Genomic DNA, 17474 nt, shown 5'->3' with positions numbered 1-17474 from the left:
GCAACTGCCGACCTCGAGAACTAGAGCCCCCATAGTAACTGTCAACCTTACGTCCTCCGGTGGAATCCACAACTTATACATCGAAGGTCGTATCAATAATAGATGTAGATCATTTTTGGTGGATACAGGTGCAACGAGAACTATCGCACGTCCAGATGTAGTACGAGACCATAATAAATTATCACCTGCAACAGTAAAGCTTAGAACAGCAACTGGTGAGCTAATTAATACATATGGCGAGGCTAATATGTCAGTATCCATTGGCCAGACCACAGTTGAACATCAAGTATTAATTGCCGAGATCTCCGACGAGTTCATATTGGGGATGGACGTACTACGAAAAGTGGGGGCAATATTGGATGTTCAAAATGGAGTTCTCAGGATCAACGGTGAAGAGTTGCCCTTTCACGACGACAAAGAAGATGTCATCCGCTTACTAACTACATGCGACGTAACCATACCCGGTAATAGTGAGAAAATTCTGATGACCATGCTTGATGGACACTGCCGAGAGGGAAGTTTAAGGATGGTCGAAGATGTAGAAAATGTCGAGTTCCTAACGGCGAAAACTTTGGTAAAAGTTCGAGATGTCATCCCTGTAAGAGTTATGAATTTAAGGGAAACTGCTATTAAGTTAAGTAGAGGAGCTTTGATCGGACAGTGTGTTCCCGTGGCTTCAATTTGCTCTATGAATACCAATGAGAAATCATCAAAGTCAAAGTATCCAAAAGACCTTGTCGAGATGATCATTGAAAGATGTCAAGACCTTGACTATGAACGAACGGAAAAAGTAAGGTCTATGCTGATAGAGTATCAAGATGTTTTTGCTATTGATAAGAAGGATAAGGGCAAAACAAGCATAGTAACGCATAAAATAAATACCGGAGACGCTCAGCCAATCAGACAACGGCCTAGACGACTTCCATTTGCGAAAAGAGATGAGGCCGAAGAGATTATCAAGGATATGGACAAACAAGGAGTAATTGAACCATCGAACAGTCCATGGACATCACCAGTAGTTCTGGTAAAGAAGAAAGATGGTTCAACGCGTTTTTGTATCGACTACCGCCAGCTCAATGCGGTAACAAAAAAAGATAGTTATCCTTTGCCCAGAATAGACGATACATTGGATACTCTCTCCGGTTCTCGTTGGTTTTCCACACTCGATTTAAAAAGTGGATATTGGCAAGTAGACATGGAGCCAGCCGATCGGGAGAAAACCGCATTTTCGATAGGATCAGGGCTTTGGCAGTTCACGGCTATGCCGTTTGGTTTATGTAATGCCCCTGCCACATTTGAAAGATTAATGGAGGCCGTTTTAAGAGGTCTAACATGGAAAACATGCCTGGTTTACTTGGATGATGTAATTGTGGTTGGAAGGTCCTTTGATGAACATGCCAAGAATCTAATAGACGTCTTTCAACGATTGAGGGCAGCGAACTTGAAGTTAAGTCCGAAGAAATGTCACATGTTTCGACGAGAAGTTAAGTACTTAGGACATATTGTATCGAGTAATGGTGTAACAGCTGATCCTGAAAAGATTGATGCAATTAAAGATTGGCCAGTACCAAAAGATAAACATGAAATTAGAAGTTTCCTTGGCCTATGTACATATTACCGACGATTTGTCAAAGGATTTGCCAATATCTCCAAGCCCCTAACAAAGTTGACGGAGGAGGGCAAAGAATATACATGGAGTGAAGAGTGCCAAAAAGCTTTCGAACAACTACAAATGGCTCTGATCAGTGCACCGATATTAAGCTACCCGGGACAGGCAGGAAAATTTGTTTTGGATACCGATGCTAGCAACAGTGCTATAGGAGCTGTTCTCTCCCAAATCCAGGACGGACAGGAAAAAGTCATCGCTTATTTCAGCAAAGTCCTGTCGAAACCGGAAAGAAACTATTGCGTTACCAGAAGAGAACTGCTGGGTGTAGTGAAGGCTTGCGAACATTTCCATAAATACTTGTATGGTAGAAAGTTCCTTCTTCGCACCGATCACGCTGCTCTAAAATGGCTCATACAATTCCGTAATCCAGAGGGCCAGATGGCAAGATGGTTAGAACGATTACAAGAATATGATTACGAGATAGAACACAGGGCCGGAAGAGTTCACTCAAATGCTGATGCCCTTTCGAGACGACCATGCAGTGCGAATTGTAATCACTGTGCCAAATTAGAGGAACGATTTTGCCCCGTGAGACGAACCACCGTAATTAATGAGCAATGGCAGCCCCAACAGTTACAAGACGCCCAAGAAGATGATCCATGTATAAAAAGAGTATTGGATTGGATGCGGCAAGGTGAGAGACCTAGTTGGCAGAACATTAGTGCATGTAGTCCAGAAGTCAAGGCCTACTGGAGCCAATGGAATTGCCTGGTACTAAAAGATGATCTTCTGTACAGAACCTTTGAGAACGATGATGGTACAGAATCTAAGCTTCAGTTAATTGTACCTAAAAGTAAAGTGTCAGAAGTATTGCGTCAGTTGCATGACGGTACATCAGGTGGACACTTTGGTATTACGAAGACTCTGCAAAAGGTTCGAGAACGGTTCTATTGGGTGAACTGTAAAGATGATGTAAGAAGATGGTGCCGAAAATGTGAACTGTGTGCATCCGGTAATGGTCCGGTTGGTAAAAAGAGAGCACCCATGAGACAGTACAATGTTGGAAGTCCTATGGAAAGAGTAGCTATCGACATTGCAGGTCCATTTCCAGAAACCGATGCTGGAAATAAATACATCCTGGTAGCCATGGATTATTTTACAAAATGGACTGAGGCCTATGCATTACCAAATCAAGAAGCTGCTACCGTTGCAGAGGTACTTGTTAAAGAATTCTTTAGCCGATTTGGTGTTCCCTTGGAGATCCACTCCGACCAAGGGCGAAACTTTGAGTCAGCTCTTTTCCAAAACGTTTGTAAATTGATTGGTGCCAATAAGACCAGAACAACACCCCTGCATCCTCAATCAGATGGGATGGTCGAGAGGATGAACCGAACGATGGGTAAACACTTGTCCAAAGTTGTATCTGAACATCAGCGAGATTGGGACCAACACATTCATTTATTCCTGATGGCCTACCGCTCGGCCGTAAATGAAACTACAGGTCAAACACCAACCTGCCTGATGTTGGGTCGTGAAGTTCGGTTGCCCTGCGACCTAGAGTTTGGCTGCGGACCTTCCGAGGAACATGTTGCAGGCGAAGACTACGTTGACCGCCTGAAATTACGAATGAACAACATTCATGAACTTGCCCGACAACACATCCAGATAGCCAGTGACAGAATGAAAGATCAATATGATTCTCGATGCAAGAATGAAAGCTTCGAAGTAGGTGATCTTGTCTGGCTTTATAATCCGCAACGTCGTCGAGGCTTGTGTCCTAAACTGCAAAGACAATGGGAAGGTCCGTATGAAGTTAAGAAGAAAATAAATGACGTAATATATAGAATTAAGAAGTTGCCAAACGGTAAACCAAAAGTTATTCACATAAATCGTCTTGCACCATATGCTGGCTCAAATGAAACAGAAGAAGCACGAGTCCTCCAACAGGAGATGAAAGATGTCGCACAGCCAAGTTTTAATCAATTTATGTCAAATTACGCAGCGAGAAAGAGTGCTAGATTCGGCGTGACCACAGAAGTTCAGCAAGATCTGTTTGGTGTTCCAGAAAACGTCTCTCTGGCCCACTGTGTTGCCCAAGACCTCGAGATGACTAAAGGAATATCGTCCGTATTCAATAGAAAGTTCGGCCGCCTGGACGAGTTAAGAAATCAGCAGCCTAAAATTGGAAGAGTACTGCGATTGGAAGATGGTCCTCGATCTTTGCTGTATATGGTGACCAGAAAGTCTTATACGGACACGCCAAGCTACGAGAACATATGGCGTGCTCTAACTAATTTGAAGAAAATCGTGTGTAATTATGACATCAAAAATTTGGCTTTACCAAAAATAGGCCATGCAGTAGAAAATCTGGATTGGAAGATTGTGAGAAGCATGCTTGAAGTGGTCTTCAGAGGAACTGGTGTACAAATCACTGTGTGTTGCATGAACCCGAAGATGTCGTACCCTTCAAAGACAGTAGACTGTTATTTCTTCTTGAAGGGTGTATGCAGAGCTGGAGAGTCGTGTAGATTCCGCCATCCTGGGCCTTCATTTAGAGTTGCTGATCGAGACGCTCAGATCTTAAGAGGGGAGCAGTGTAGCGGAAGAGAAATCTTGGCCGATCCCCGTATAACAGTAAACACCTCGAGAATGACGTAATCGGATGTGCTAGGCCTCGCCGGAGAATTCTGGAAGGTACGTCACGTAGGCGGAACAAGCCGATAGCTCGAGATGGGAGTCGATTGTTCCAGAATAACAACTGGGTATAAATACGGGCATATTTTGTGAATAAGTTTAGTGTATAAGATAAATTCGTCTGTAACTTATATAAATAAAGTCGTATATAAATTACGAACCGCTAGTTTTATTGTAATTAGAAGTAATTACACTAATCACGCTACAGTATTCTCTGTGCTTTGATCGTCGTCGTAATCGTTGGCTCTTGATATAGTTCTTCCAATTCTTTATTGGTTCTTCTTCTCCACTGACCTTCTCTTTTCACACCTCCATATATTGCTCTTTGCATTTTTCTCTCCCATCTTTCTAATAGGTCTGTTTCTGACTTTTTGAGCACCCATGTTTCACTTGCGTATGTTACTGTAGGTCTGATAACAGTCTTATAAATTCTTATTTTTGTTTTTCTTGATACGTATTTGGATTTCAATAATGTGCGTAATGCTCCATATTTTTTATTTCCTTTAGCTATTCTTGCCTTTATCTCCCCTTCTTCATGACCATTTTCATCTATTTTGGCTCCCAGGTAAATAATTTCTTTGGCTCTTTTGAACGAGTATGTTTTTTCTCCATCTATTTGTACTATGATGTTATTCTCTTTTTCTTTTTGGATCTCTCCCATTATCATATACTTTGTCTTTTCTTCATTTATTTTAAGTCCGAATTCTTTGGCTTCCGTTATTATGTTTTCATTAACTTTTGTAGTTCTTTTTTGCTTGTTGCTAATAGCGTCAGATCATCTGCAAATGCTCTGCTTTGGTGGCCGTTTTTAAATATCGTTTCTTGCATGTTTATTCTGCTTTTCCTGATTATTCCTTCCAATGTTAGATTGAATGCCATTGTTGATAGTGGGTCTCCTTGTCGTAATCCTTCCTTGGTTTCAAACTTTTTGGATGTATACCCTTTCCAAGCTATTTCGTTTGTTGTGTTTTCCATCGTCATCTTTATCATCCTAACAATTTTACTTGGTATCCCCAGTTCTTTCATCAGTTCGTACATCTGCTGTCTATTTACTGTGTCGTAAGCCTGCTTAAAGTCTATGAACAAAGCATATAGTACTGTTTTATGTTTGTAGCAGGTAGTCTGTATTTCTTTTAAGGCAAATATTTGGTCAGTCGTTGATCTGTTGTTTCTAAAACCTGCCTGGTATTCCCCCAGTATTTTTTCCGAATAATGACTTAGCCTTTTTCTTATACTTTGTGCCAAGATTTTGTAAACTATTTCTAATAGTGCGATGCCTCTGTAGTTTTCGCATAGCATTCTATCACCTTTTTTATGTATAGGGCATATTCTTGCTATGGTCCACTCTTCTGGCATTTTTTCTACTTCCCATATTCTTTTTATCAGGTCATCTCTTTCTGTAGTCTTTTCCCTCCTGATTTTATCATTTTGGCCGATATTTCTGTTATTCCTGGGCTTTTGTTATTTTTCAAGCTCTTTATTTCGTTCTTTATTTCTTGTTCTGTGGGTATTTCTATTGCTATCTGATCATCTTCAATTTCATGGCTTGTTTCCTTTTGTACTTCGCTCTTATTTAGCAGTTCTGTGAAATAGTTTTGCCAGTTTTCCATTATTTTTTCCGGCTCATTTAGCAACATCCCTTTATCATCTCTCATATATGGGTTGTTTTTTTGATATCCTCTTTCCATTTTTTTGCTTCCTGGTAGAATGATCTTATTTCTTTTTTTTTAAATTTTTCTTCTATTTCTTTCAGTTTGTTCTTATTGTATTTTCTCTTTTTGCTTCTACATTTTCTTTTCATGATTTTTCTCAATTCTCTGTATTCTTCTCTAGTGCTTTCTTCGTCATTTGTGAGATTTTTGAGTCTTACTTTTCTTATTGCTTCTGCTACTTCTTGACATTCTTCATCATACCAATCTTTTGTTTTGTGTTTTCTTTTGGTTTTCGCTAGGATTGCTTTACTTGTGTTCAAGATTGCTTCTTTGATATTTTGCCATTGTTTGTCTGGGCTTGACGTTTCTTGTTCCCTGATTAGTCTGTTGGTTATTCCCTGTTCATACTTCTTCTGTGTGTTGTTATCTTTTAGTAGTCCTATGTTGAATTGTTTTCCAATTTTTTCCGTTGTTTTATTGTTTCGCTTTATGTTATGCTCGATTTTGTATTCTGCTCTCACCAAGTAGTGGTCAGAGTTACAGTCCGCTCCTCTCATGCTCTTTACATTTATTACATTGTTTGCATGCTTCTTCTCTATTAAAATATGGTCTATCTGATTTACTGTCTTCTTATCAGGGGAAATCCACGTTCCTTTATATATATCTTTTCGGCGTAATTGTGTGCTTCTTATCACCATTTGCCTTTCTGTTGCAAAGCCTATTATTCTTTGGCCATTATCGTTCGACACTTCATGCTTACTATATTTCCCTATTATGTGTTCGTATATATTCTCTCTTCCGACTTTGGCGTTGCAGTCTCCCATTATTATTTTGATGTCAAACCCTGGTATTTTATCATATTCTCTTTCCAATTGCTCGTAGAATTCATCTTTTTCTTCTTCTGTGGCATCTTCAATCGGTGCGTGTACATTTATTATACTTATGTTTCGTTTGTCCCCTTTTAATCTTATTGTGCATAATCTATCTGATATTGGTTGGAATGCCATTACTTTTTCCTTCCATTTTCGCTGTATTATAAAACCTGTTCCTAACCTTCTGGTTTCTCCCCCGCTTTTAAAAAATACCACCATTTATTAAATAAAGTTATTTAATAAATTATTCAAAAAACTAAAAATTTTCAAATTTTTCTAGAAAATGGTGCATTCTAACGACTTAAAGCGACAGTACCTTTTAGTACTAGAATATGTACCTTACAATTTAATAATCCAGTGTCACACATGCATAAAAGTTAAAGACAAAAAGTTATGCCATAAAATAACAGTTGCCCTACCCAAAACGGACGTCTATGACCGGTACTAGAAATTCAAAATTGATGGAATCGATTTATCTCTGGTAGTTAAATAAATATACCAGTTTTCGTTTTTTGGAGATATTAAAAAAACTAATTACAAGGCGCCATCTTCAAAGAGCTCTCTAGGTCTCTAGGTAGCATTTATTGACTATAAAAAAAGGCGAATTGGGCTCAAATATATTAAAATTATCTGAGGAATCTCCTATCTTCGTATTCAGGAGAGTTTTATGATACCCTGTATGTTATGACCTAATAGTGAAATTGTGCAATAAGTTTTTCAGTTGTGTAAATTGAATTTTTGTTTCGACACATCGGGGGTCCCCAATAATTGATACGGCGGTAGTTACGTCTCTGTTATCAATTCCACATGCGCCGCGGTGCGAAACAAATTTCTGGAAAAACATAATAAAAGTATAACACCTGTATAATTAAAATCATGAGACCTAATAAATTCGGAAAGAAACCACGAAACCAGTAATGCAAATTCGTACAAACACACTTATGATTTTTGGCCAGAGTTCATTGCAAGGTCACTCCCACACGTGTGGCACGTTATGTAGATAAGGTAAATACTCGAGAAAACACGCGCGCCAATGACGAAAGGTCTACAAACTTGAGTAATGGACGGATTGGGAGGGGGAGCGGGGGACGGCGGCGAAGGGCTAAGGACAACAGCAAATTGAGCAAATAATAATAAGGGAAACCTTTGGATTTATTTAGAGATTGATGTAACAAAAATATCTTGAGAGCTTTATAGATTTTTATTGCAAATAAACTTTTTATGGAAACGAATTTCATTTTATTAGTCCAGGTTGTATCGCCGCACCCGTTAGGTAAATTATTCCGATTCGATTTTTTTGCACAACTTACTCAAAAAGAGGTCCTTATAACAAATCCACAAATGCCAGGCGGTATCGTGGTCTAAAAATTGTTTAAACAATTTTTTTTTTATACAAATTCACAAAAATAATTTTTTTTTACTTCGGACAACTTTTTTTTAGATTCTTTAAGAATTCTGAGCAAAAAATGGTTTCTTGTAATTTTTCTCTAAATTTGATTGTTGTCGAGTTATACAGGGTGATTGATTAGTAGGGTAAAGCTCAATAGCTCCGCTATAGTAATAGATAACAATAAAAGTTAATAACAAAAATTTTAGCCACCTTTGAGCTTCACATTATAAAATTAGTTAGAATGTTACAGGGTGTTCGATAACACAGTGGCAGACCAAACTTATGTTTTTTTAAATGGAACACCCTATATTTTATTTTAAATTCGAGATCCTGTTAACTTCTCCATCACAAAAATATAAAGGTTTGTTATGTTATACAGGGTATTTACAAAGTTATAACCAATTTTATATGAAAATCGTAACAAGTTCAACTCCCTGTATAAATAAAAATAAGCAAAATAACAGTGGTTTATTAATGCCATATTTTTAAACGTATTGTCAAAATTTTCAAGAATGGTCGATATTGCTAATTTTCTTTATATCAAATACAGGGTGAGTCAAAACGCAAGTACATTATTTTCTCAGTAATTTTAAATGGAACACCCTGTATTTTATATCACTATTGAAAAGTACCATTACCGTACTTTAATTTTTAGATAACATTCCCTATGTCTAAATTTATTAGTTTTCGAGATATTTTCATTTTTCAATGGACCAGTAGCGTGGCCACCCAAATCACCAGAATTTAATAAACTGGACTGATTTTTTTGGGGTTACGTTAATAATGAAGTTTATAAAATACCTCCAACAACAAGGGATGAGATGAAAAATAGAATACAAAGTGTATTTCGATGTGTTAATTTACAAATGCTCCGTAGAGTAAGTAGCTCCTTCAATGATCGTTTTTAGGCGTACATAAATGTGTTAGGAGATAATTTTGAACACCTTATGTAATTAAATATTAAAAATATTTTATTAAAAGTAGCTTCTAATTTTTTCAAACATGTTTTTTTGCAAAATGTATTACTGATAAATTATTTTTCGTTCTTTATTTGTTAGATTGTTACATTTACATGCAAAAGTAATGTTTAATTGTCTTCACAAAATATGTATTTTGTGTTTGTGTGTTTTTTTGTAAAATTTATTACTAATTTTCTTTGTTTATTTGTTGCATTTACATAAAAAGATAGTTTTTAATTGTTTCAAAAATGTTGCATGTAGTGGTTGTGTTTTTGTTTGTAAAATGTATTGCTAATAAATTATTTTTATTTCTTTATTTGCTACAGTGTTACATTGATTACCGGATTGATAATCGGTAATCTTCAATTGTCAATTCAGTCATGGCTTACTTAAAATTTAGATAAATTTAAACACCTAAAATAATTTGCTCTGAAAAATGAAAATATCTCGAAAACTAATAAATTTCTTTTCAATAATGATATAAAATACAGGGTGTTCCATTTAACATTACTGAGAAAATATAGTACTTGTGTTTTGACTCACCCTGTATTTGATATAAAGAAAATTAGCAATATCAATAATTCTTAAAAATTTTGACAAAAAATAAAAAAATATGGCATTAATAAACCATTGCTGTTGTGCTTATTTTTATTTATACAGGGAGTTGAACTTGTTACGATTTTCATACAAAATTGGTTATAACTTTGTAAATACCCTTTATAACATTACAAACCTTTATATTTTTGTGATGGAGAAGTTAACAGGATTTCGAATATGAAATAAAATATAGGGCGTTCCATTTAAAAAAACATAAGTTAGGTCTGCCACTGTGTTATCGAACACCCTATAACATTCTAACTAATTTTGTAATGTGAAGCTCAAAGGTGGCTAAAATTTTTGTTATTAACTTTTATTGCTATCTATTACTATAGCGGAGCTATTGAGCTTTACCCTACTAATCAATCACCCTGTATGCGATTTAAAATTTGAAAAACGTGAAAATAACGATTTTAAGGCTTAATAAAATAACTCGGTTAAAAATAATTATTATGAAAGTCAGAAGATGACCAAATCAAAGATTTAAGCCCTCTCTATAAGATCTCGAAGAAATTTTTGTCAATATTTCATTTTTCATTAATAAGATGTTATTTTTAATTATCAACAATGAGCGCTATGTATACCTAAAAAATCAAATGTAAAAGAGTGCTCGGATTACAGAACGATTGCCTTGATGAGTCATATGCTTAAAGTTTTTCTAAAAATCATTCATAATAGAATTTTCCGCAAACTTGAAGAAATAAGTGAAACACAAATGGGCTTCAGGAACGGCCTTGGTACGAGGGAAGCGCTCTTTGGTGTGGGCGTACTATTTCAACGGTGTTTGGATATCAATCAGGATGTATACGCCTGCTTTATAGACTTTGAGAAGGCCTTCGATAGAGTCCGACACGACCGACTGAGACAACTTCTAATCGAAAAGAACATTGATGGAAAAGATATTAGAATAATAACTAATTTGTATTGGAATCAAACAGCACAAGTCAAGGTAGATGATGAAATGACCGAGGAGATCAAAATATGTAGAGGAGTAAGACAGGGGTGTATTCTGTCTCCTCTTTTGTTTAATTTTTATAGCGAAGTCATATTTAAAGAAGCTCTGTCGGACGTTAGTTGTGGTGTAGTGATCAACGGAAATACAATCAACAATTTGAGATACGCTGACGACACAGTGATATTAGCAGACAATCTTACAGATCTGCAACGACTGATGGAACGCACTAACCACTACTGCAACAGCTACGGACTTACATTAAACCTCAGAAAAACTAAATGGATGGTAATAACAATAGATCCACACGCCAGGAATGATTTGGTTGTCAATAACACGGTTATAAAAAGGGTATCCTCCTATAAATACCTTGGAGCTTGCCTGGATCATACAGGCGATCAAACAAAAGAAATAAGAGCAAGAATAGAAATAGCTAGATCAGCATTTAACAAGATGAAAATATTTCTCTGTAGTCGTGACATAAATCTTGATCTGAGAGTGCGTATGCTGCGGTGTTATATCTTCTCCACTTTATTATACGGAGTTGAGTCATGGACCATCAAGATGGGCAGCATTAAAAACATTGAAGCTTTTGAGATGTGGTGTTACCGTAGAATGCTACGTGTATCTTGGGTGGACCACGTGACGAATGCCGAAATTTTACGTCGGATCGGAAAAGGATGTGAAGTTGTACTTACTGTGAAAAGAAGAAAGCTTGAATACTTTGGCCATGTTATGAGAGGTGACAAATACTCGCTGCTGAGACTGATCATTCAGGGTAAAATCAGGGGTAAGAGAAGTATCGGTAGGCGCAGAATATCTTGATTAAGAAATCTGAGGGAATGGTTCGGCTGCAGTTCCATCGACCTATTTAGGGCAGCCGCCAGTAAAATAAGAATAGCTGTGATGATTTCCAACCTCCGATAGGAGACGGATTTAAAGAAGAAGAAGCGCTAAGCGTGTATTGAGACGGCCATCAATGTGAGTGCGAGTGAGATGGACCATTGGACGGCCGGAATGGTGCATCTCTTTCGCACTCACCATCGACGACCGCCTAACGGCCGGGACACACATATCCGCACCGAACCCGAGCCGACACACGGTAGAGTGTGGGGCGTGTTACGGCGAGAAAGAAAAAGTAAGGTATTTTGTCGCTGTCTCTGCTGGGTGCGGGCGCGGTGCGGATATGTGTGTCCTGGACTTAATACGCACTTACCGCCATTGGTAATAATTAAAATGAACAGCTTAGTAATAAAATAATGACAAAAATTTCTTCAGCATCTTGTAGAGGGGGCTTTAAAGTTTAATATGGTCACTTTCTGGCTTCCATCATAATTATTTTTAACCGAGTTATTAAGGCTTAAAAATGGACATTCTCGCATTTTTCAAATTTTAAATCGCGTATAACTCGACAGCAATCAATTTGTGCTGAATTTGTTTAAAATAATTGTTTAACCCTCGTAAGGCGGTGCTTAGATTCTTACGTAAACAACGGTGCGGGGTGCATTTGCACCCCAGCTGTATATCCATTTTTTTATATGTGAACGTCGTGGAAATTAATTTGAAAGATAATTAGGACTTATTTATTATAGTACGAAACATAATTTTACAAAAAAAGTACCCATTTCTTCTTAAACAAAATTATTATCGTCGCAAGGGGCCGTCCATTAATCACGTGATGTTTTTTGGCATTTTTTAACCCCCCAACCCCTTGGTGATACATGGTGAGGTTTAAGGCTACCCCGTCCGCCCCAATATCACATGTATTTATAAAATATGTACACGTATCTATAAGTATCATCTAATTTTAGAATACAAAATTAAAACTACTGAAGAATTAAAACTGACCTATTAGCTGTTTATCCATGTTAATAGGTATAATACATCATGTACATACTAAAATCTCATAAATAAAATAGGAGACGGCGACAGGGTCAGTATTCCTAGTGGAAACATATGGTAAGAAACAGAACACTTCGCAAGTGTCCCTTCTTATCTTAAGAATTTAAGATAATTTACCATGAAGAGTAGGTATCCCATGTCGCTTTTAACATTAACATCCACATCCAATATTAATAAAACTATTTATTATAGAAATTTGGGTGAAAGGAAAGAAAATTAATGTGTTGTTGTATTGTAGAATATTGTGAATGAAAAATTAATTTTTTTTATCAGTCACACCAATTTTGCTTTCGATTTTTGAACACGTGTGACGAAAAAATAAATACAAGTGATTTATCACTACACCCCCCTCCCCTTGTGATGTTTCGTGATTTTTTATGGACCCCACCCCCCCCCTTTCGAGCCTCACGTGATTAATGGACAGCCCCCAAGACAAACACATGGAATTTTTCACAGAATGACCAACACAAAGTTTTTACACACAATACAGTTATGCCTGGACTTTCGGTATTTTTTCTCTGACATAAGTAACACCAAACTTGTCCCGTAGCTCTGTTAGCTCCAGGTGGAACATCAGAAGCGTCCAATTCAGGATACGAAATGTTCATCATTTGCACCTAAAAGTCATTTTTTCAAAAAAGCACGTAAACGCAAAGAGTTGTAAATGCTGTAATGGGTGGAATACGTTTAGAATTGAGTTTAATACAAATAAAAAAATGGACAAAAATTAAAAAAATTTATTAAAAAAGATAGATGAGAAAAACGAGGTCTGGGGTGCACCTGCACCCCGCACCGCCTTACGAGGGGTTAAACAATTTTTCGACCACGGTACCGCCTGGCACCCTATGGATTTGTTATAAGGAATTCTTTTTCAGTAAGTTTGTGCAAAAAAATCGAATCGGAATAATTGACTTAACGGGGGCGACGATAAAACCTGGACTATACTTTCTTATTAAATATACAGAGATTACACAATAGTTTTGTTTTGACGCTATTTTCTTGTGGCGTGGCATCTTAATTTAATGTGCTATTTTTATTGTAAATAAGCCCCAATTTTCCTTTAAAATTGTCCGTCAAAAGTTTATTTTGACGTTTCGATTTCCACTTCGGAAATCGCTCTCAAAATACTTCTCATATCCTTTTTTACCCTCAGGCGTCGGATTGGGATTTCGGTTCTTTCGTTACCCATTTTCCATGCATTTCTATTTTTGGCCATGGTCTTTAAATTCTTCAATACTTTTCCGTTTATTTTTTTCTAATTCTTTGATCTGATCTATCCATTTCCTTCTGGGCCTTCCCCTTTTCCTTTTACTTCCCAATTCTAATTGGGAATTCTTGTAATTTGTAATTCTTTCTGGTTTTATTCTATTAATTTGTCCGAACTACAACATTTGTTTCTGTTTAATGTACTCCGTAATAGGTTTCTGCTTTTGTCATTTTTCTGATATATTCATTTATTATCCTGTCCCATTAGATTTTCCCTCAATTTAACGTTTATTGAAAAGTTTTTTTTAAAATAAAATGTATTAATAACTAAAGCTGACAGTTGTTTTATGCGTTTTTAAAAGCTCTACAATAAAAATGGGTTTTAATGAAAAAGGACGAATTACTGCTTTAATGATGAGGGATCTACGGCGAGAGACAAAAAATATCTTATAGTGAAGTATTTTACGTAGCCAACTTGTTCAACGATGCTCTCCCAAACCATTCACCTGTTCATAAGGCGACGGTACAAAAAATTATAAAGCACTTTGAGGAAACTGGACGAGTAACAGATGGCATTCGAACAGGCAGAGCCAATTTTAATGAGAAATGGGTTCAGCAAGACGAAGCTCCAGCTCATTTTGTTGTAAATGTTCGGCGTTATTTAGATCAGACATTTCCTGGACGATGAATTGGTAGATTAGGTAGTATTGAATGGCCTCCTTGTTTACCCGATTTGAATCCTAAAGATTATTTTTATTAAGGGTACTTGAACATTAGAATAAACTAAACCAACAAGTGTTGCATAGCTAAGGCAAAGAATTATCGATGAATCAATAAATTTCTAGAAAAACATGGAGAAATTTAGTAAACACATTCTACCATCGTTTAGGAGACTGTTAAATTGACAACGGTGAACATTTTGAACACTTGATTCGATAGACATTAATTTAGCAATGCACCTAGTAAATTTTTAATTATTGTGTAAAAATTTAGTTGTACATTGTTTGAATCAAAAAATTTCTTGAGACAGTTAAAAGTTTCTAGGCTTTTGTTTTTATCTTTTTAAGATGTTCCTGACTACATGAAATCAAAAGTATTGTATATGGTCAGAGGTGTAACCAGGATGATCCTAAGGGGGGGGTTACATCTACTTGAAGGTCTCTGGGGGGTGTGGAATATAATGGTGTTAAATGGGGGGGGGTTATAACCCCCAAAACCACCCCCTGGTTACGCCTATGTATATGGTTGAACTGGTATTGAAGTGGAGATCACAACAAAGGTACAATATGCAGGGTGTTGTATTTAAAAACAAAAGTGACTAATAATATTAGAAAAATGGTAAATCTGGTAACGTTACAAACATCAAATTTCAAATTTTCATAGTGCAAAATAGGTGTTTTGTATAATTTGGACCATCCTTTTTTACTGCTAAATATTTTATTGCAAAAGAACATCGTTTAAGTTGATTTTTTTTTTGTTTCAGTTGTAATGCCCATGACGAAAGTTCCAGAATGAAAGAAGAAAGGACAGTTTATACATGTTGCGATACGTAAGTATGGTCCTTTTCATAGGGATTTTTCAGTGCGTCACAAATGATAGAAAAAAAGGTAAGTCCGTGATAATACACATTTATAACATTTATTCTAACATGACATTTTAGTTAAATCTGACAGTTGTCACATTTTATTTGAAATTTGGCATAAGAACAAATCAATTGTGTTTATTGCATTTATTAAATGGTATTTTCTTTGATTTGTATAGTCTTATAAATTGTACAGATTATATTCGTAGATATATTATATAATTCGTAAATCATTTTTTTTTTCGATTATAGCGCCATCTATCGACAACTAGAATAAATTCTATAAATGTCTGTAATTACGGACGTGCTTTTTTTCTGTCACATACAATTTAATGCGTTAAGCCACGTTTACACGATGACAATTGGCGATACAATTGTCAGAAGACAACTGACTGGCTTGAAATTATTGTCTTCGTCTAAACACTTCAAGCCAATTGCCTTGCCAACTGCCCTCACAATTGGCCCAAAATTCAGTTGTCTCCGGGAGTAGACTGAGGACAATGAGCTGCGCCCAATGAGCCCCCCACCACTCGAAATCTCGCCGGTAAAGCTGATTTAACATTAGTTTTAAGTCCTCACCGGACACAACAGATGACGAGCAGTCGGCCATGTTTTAGCTGTCTACTGCCATGGCAATAGTTGGCCCCGCATAAACATCTTCTCGTTCAACTGGACTGATCTCCTACAATCCGCAACCACGTGATGACAATTGTTCAATGACAATTGTCTCGCCAATTGTCATCGTGTAAACGCGGCTTTAGAAAGAAATCGAAAAACTGTGACGCACTGAAAGATGCCTATGAGAAAAAGATTACATGGTTTTGTTAATTTTTACCGGCAGTAAGAACCTTTTCCCGACTGCATTTCGTTTAAAGGCCTAAAAAACGAGTATCAATTTGTTTTTCCTACAGACTTTGTGGAACGCCATCGCTAACAATGCTATACCAACATAATAAAAGGACTTAACCAAGGAAAATCACACTGAGAAAATAGAGAAGCCCGTTTTACATTCTTAAAAGTAGACGTTAATAATATATATATCAATCGGTTTTAAAACGTCTTGCGACGTTGTCCGATGCCTAATTTCCATGACACTCTATCATCCCATTGGCCCTCTCTAAGATCTCTTGCGCTCATCGCCTTCGTTACTCCCTCTCTCCAAGATTTCTTGGGTCTTCCTCTCTTTCTGCGGTTTGGTGGTACCCATTGCATAATTATTTTAGGGAGTCTTGAGTTATCCATCCTCTGGACGTGTCCGTACCATATCAGCTGTTTTCTTTCTATGTCTGTTGTTAGAGAGCCGTCAACCCCCATTCGCTGTCTTATCTCATCATTACGTATTCTCTCTCTGCGTGACACTCCTACTGATCTTCTAAAAGCGTCCATTTCTACTGCCTCCAGCTTTCTTCTGTTGTTTTCGGTTATCCGCCAAGTTTCTGCTCCGTACAATAGACTGCTTTTAATAAGAGATTCGTAGATATTGTGTTTTCTTCTTTTTCCTATTTCATGATTCCACAGTACGCTGTTTAGACAACCTATTGTTTTTCTGGATTGTGTTATTCTTCTCTTTATTTCTTCATCATCTTTCCCGGTTGTGTCAAAAACGATTCCTAAATATGTGTAATGGTCGCAGGGCATGATGATTTCATTATTTTCTAATGTGATGTTCGATAGTTCGGTACCTATTGGCAGGTATTTTGTTTTTTCTGTATTAATTTCTAGACGTTAATAATTCCCAAAATATTATTACAACATATTTGCAAAACGCTTGTTATTACTTGACAAATAACTTGTCATCTTTTCTTTCTATACCAAATACCTTTTTTTCTTTCAGAAATTTAAATTTTTCTACAGCTACATGTAGTGAAGACGATTGTGAGTATGGACCCTATAAAAAGAATAAAGTAGCTCGGGTAAGTTTTTGATTGTTGGATGTTAATTTTTTTTGCTACGATACTAACATTAAACAAAATCCTAATAATTGCAAAAAGTGTATTCTGTCAATAAATAGTATACCAAAACGTTGCTATGATGACTGATGCATATACAATACGTCATA

General features: G+C 36.6%; 1 protein-coding gene across 2 annotated transcripts in view; it reads left to right on the top strand.

Annotated features, from left to right (window-relative positions):
* The window catches only part of LOC114331060 (transcription factor cwo), a 100987-nt gene that overhangs the window by 39718 nt on the left and 43795 nt on the right, over positions 1-17474 (top strand). Inside the window, exons 2-3 of one of the 2 annotated variants that reach the window (XM_028280534.2) lie at positions 15317-15382; positions 17250-17328. In XM_028280534.2, coding sequence (XP_028136335.2) covers positions 15317-15382; positions 17250-17328 — 145 coding nt within the window. Of the gene's footprint in view, positions 1-15316; positions 15383-17249; positions 17329-17474 lie in introns of those variants that run through there. The other variant, XM_028280535.2, reaches the window with a different exon arrangement.

This window comes from Diabrotica virgifera, chromosome 2 (genome assembly GCF_917563875.1).
Source record: "Diabrotica virgifera virgifera chromosome 2, PGI_DIABVI_V3a".
Lineage (NCBI taxonomy): Eukaryota > Metazoa > Arthropoda > Insecta > Coleoptera > Chrysomelidae > Diabrotica > Diabrotica virgifera.
The sequence above is the reverse complement of the archived record's forward strand: the minus strand, read 5'-3'. Positions and strand labels throughout refer to the sequence as shown.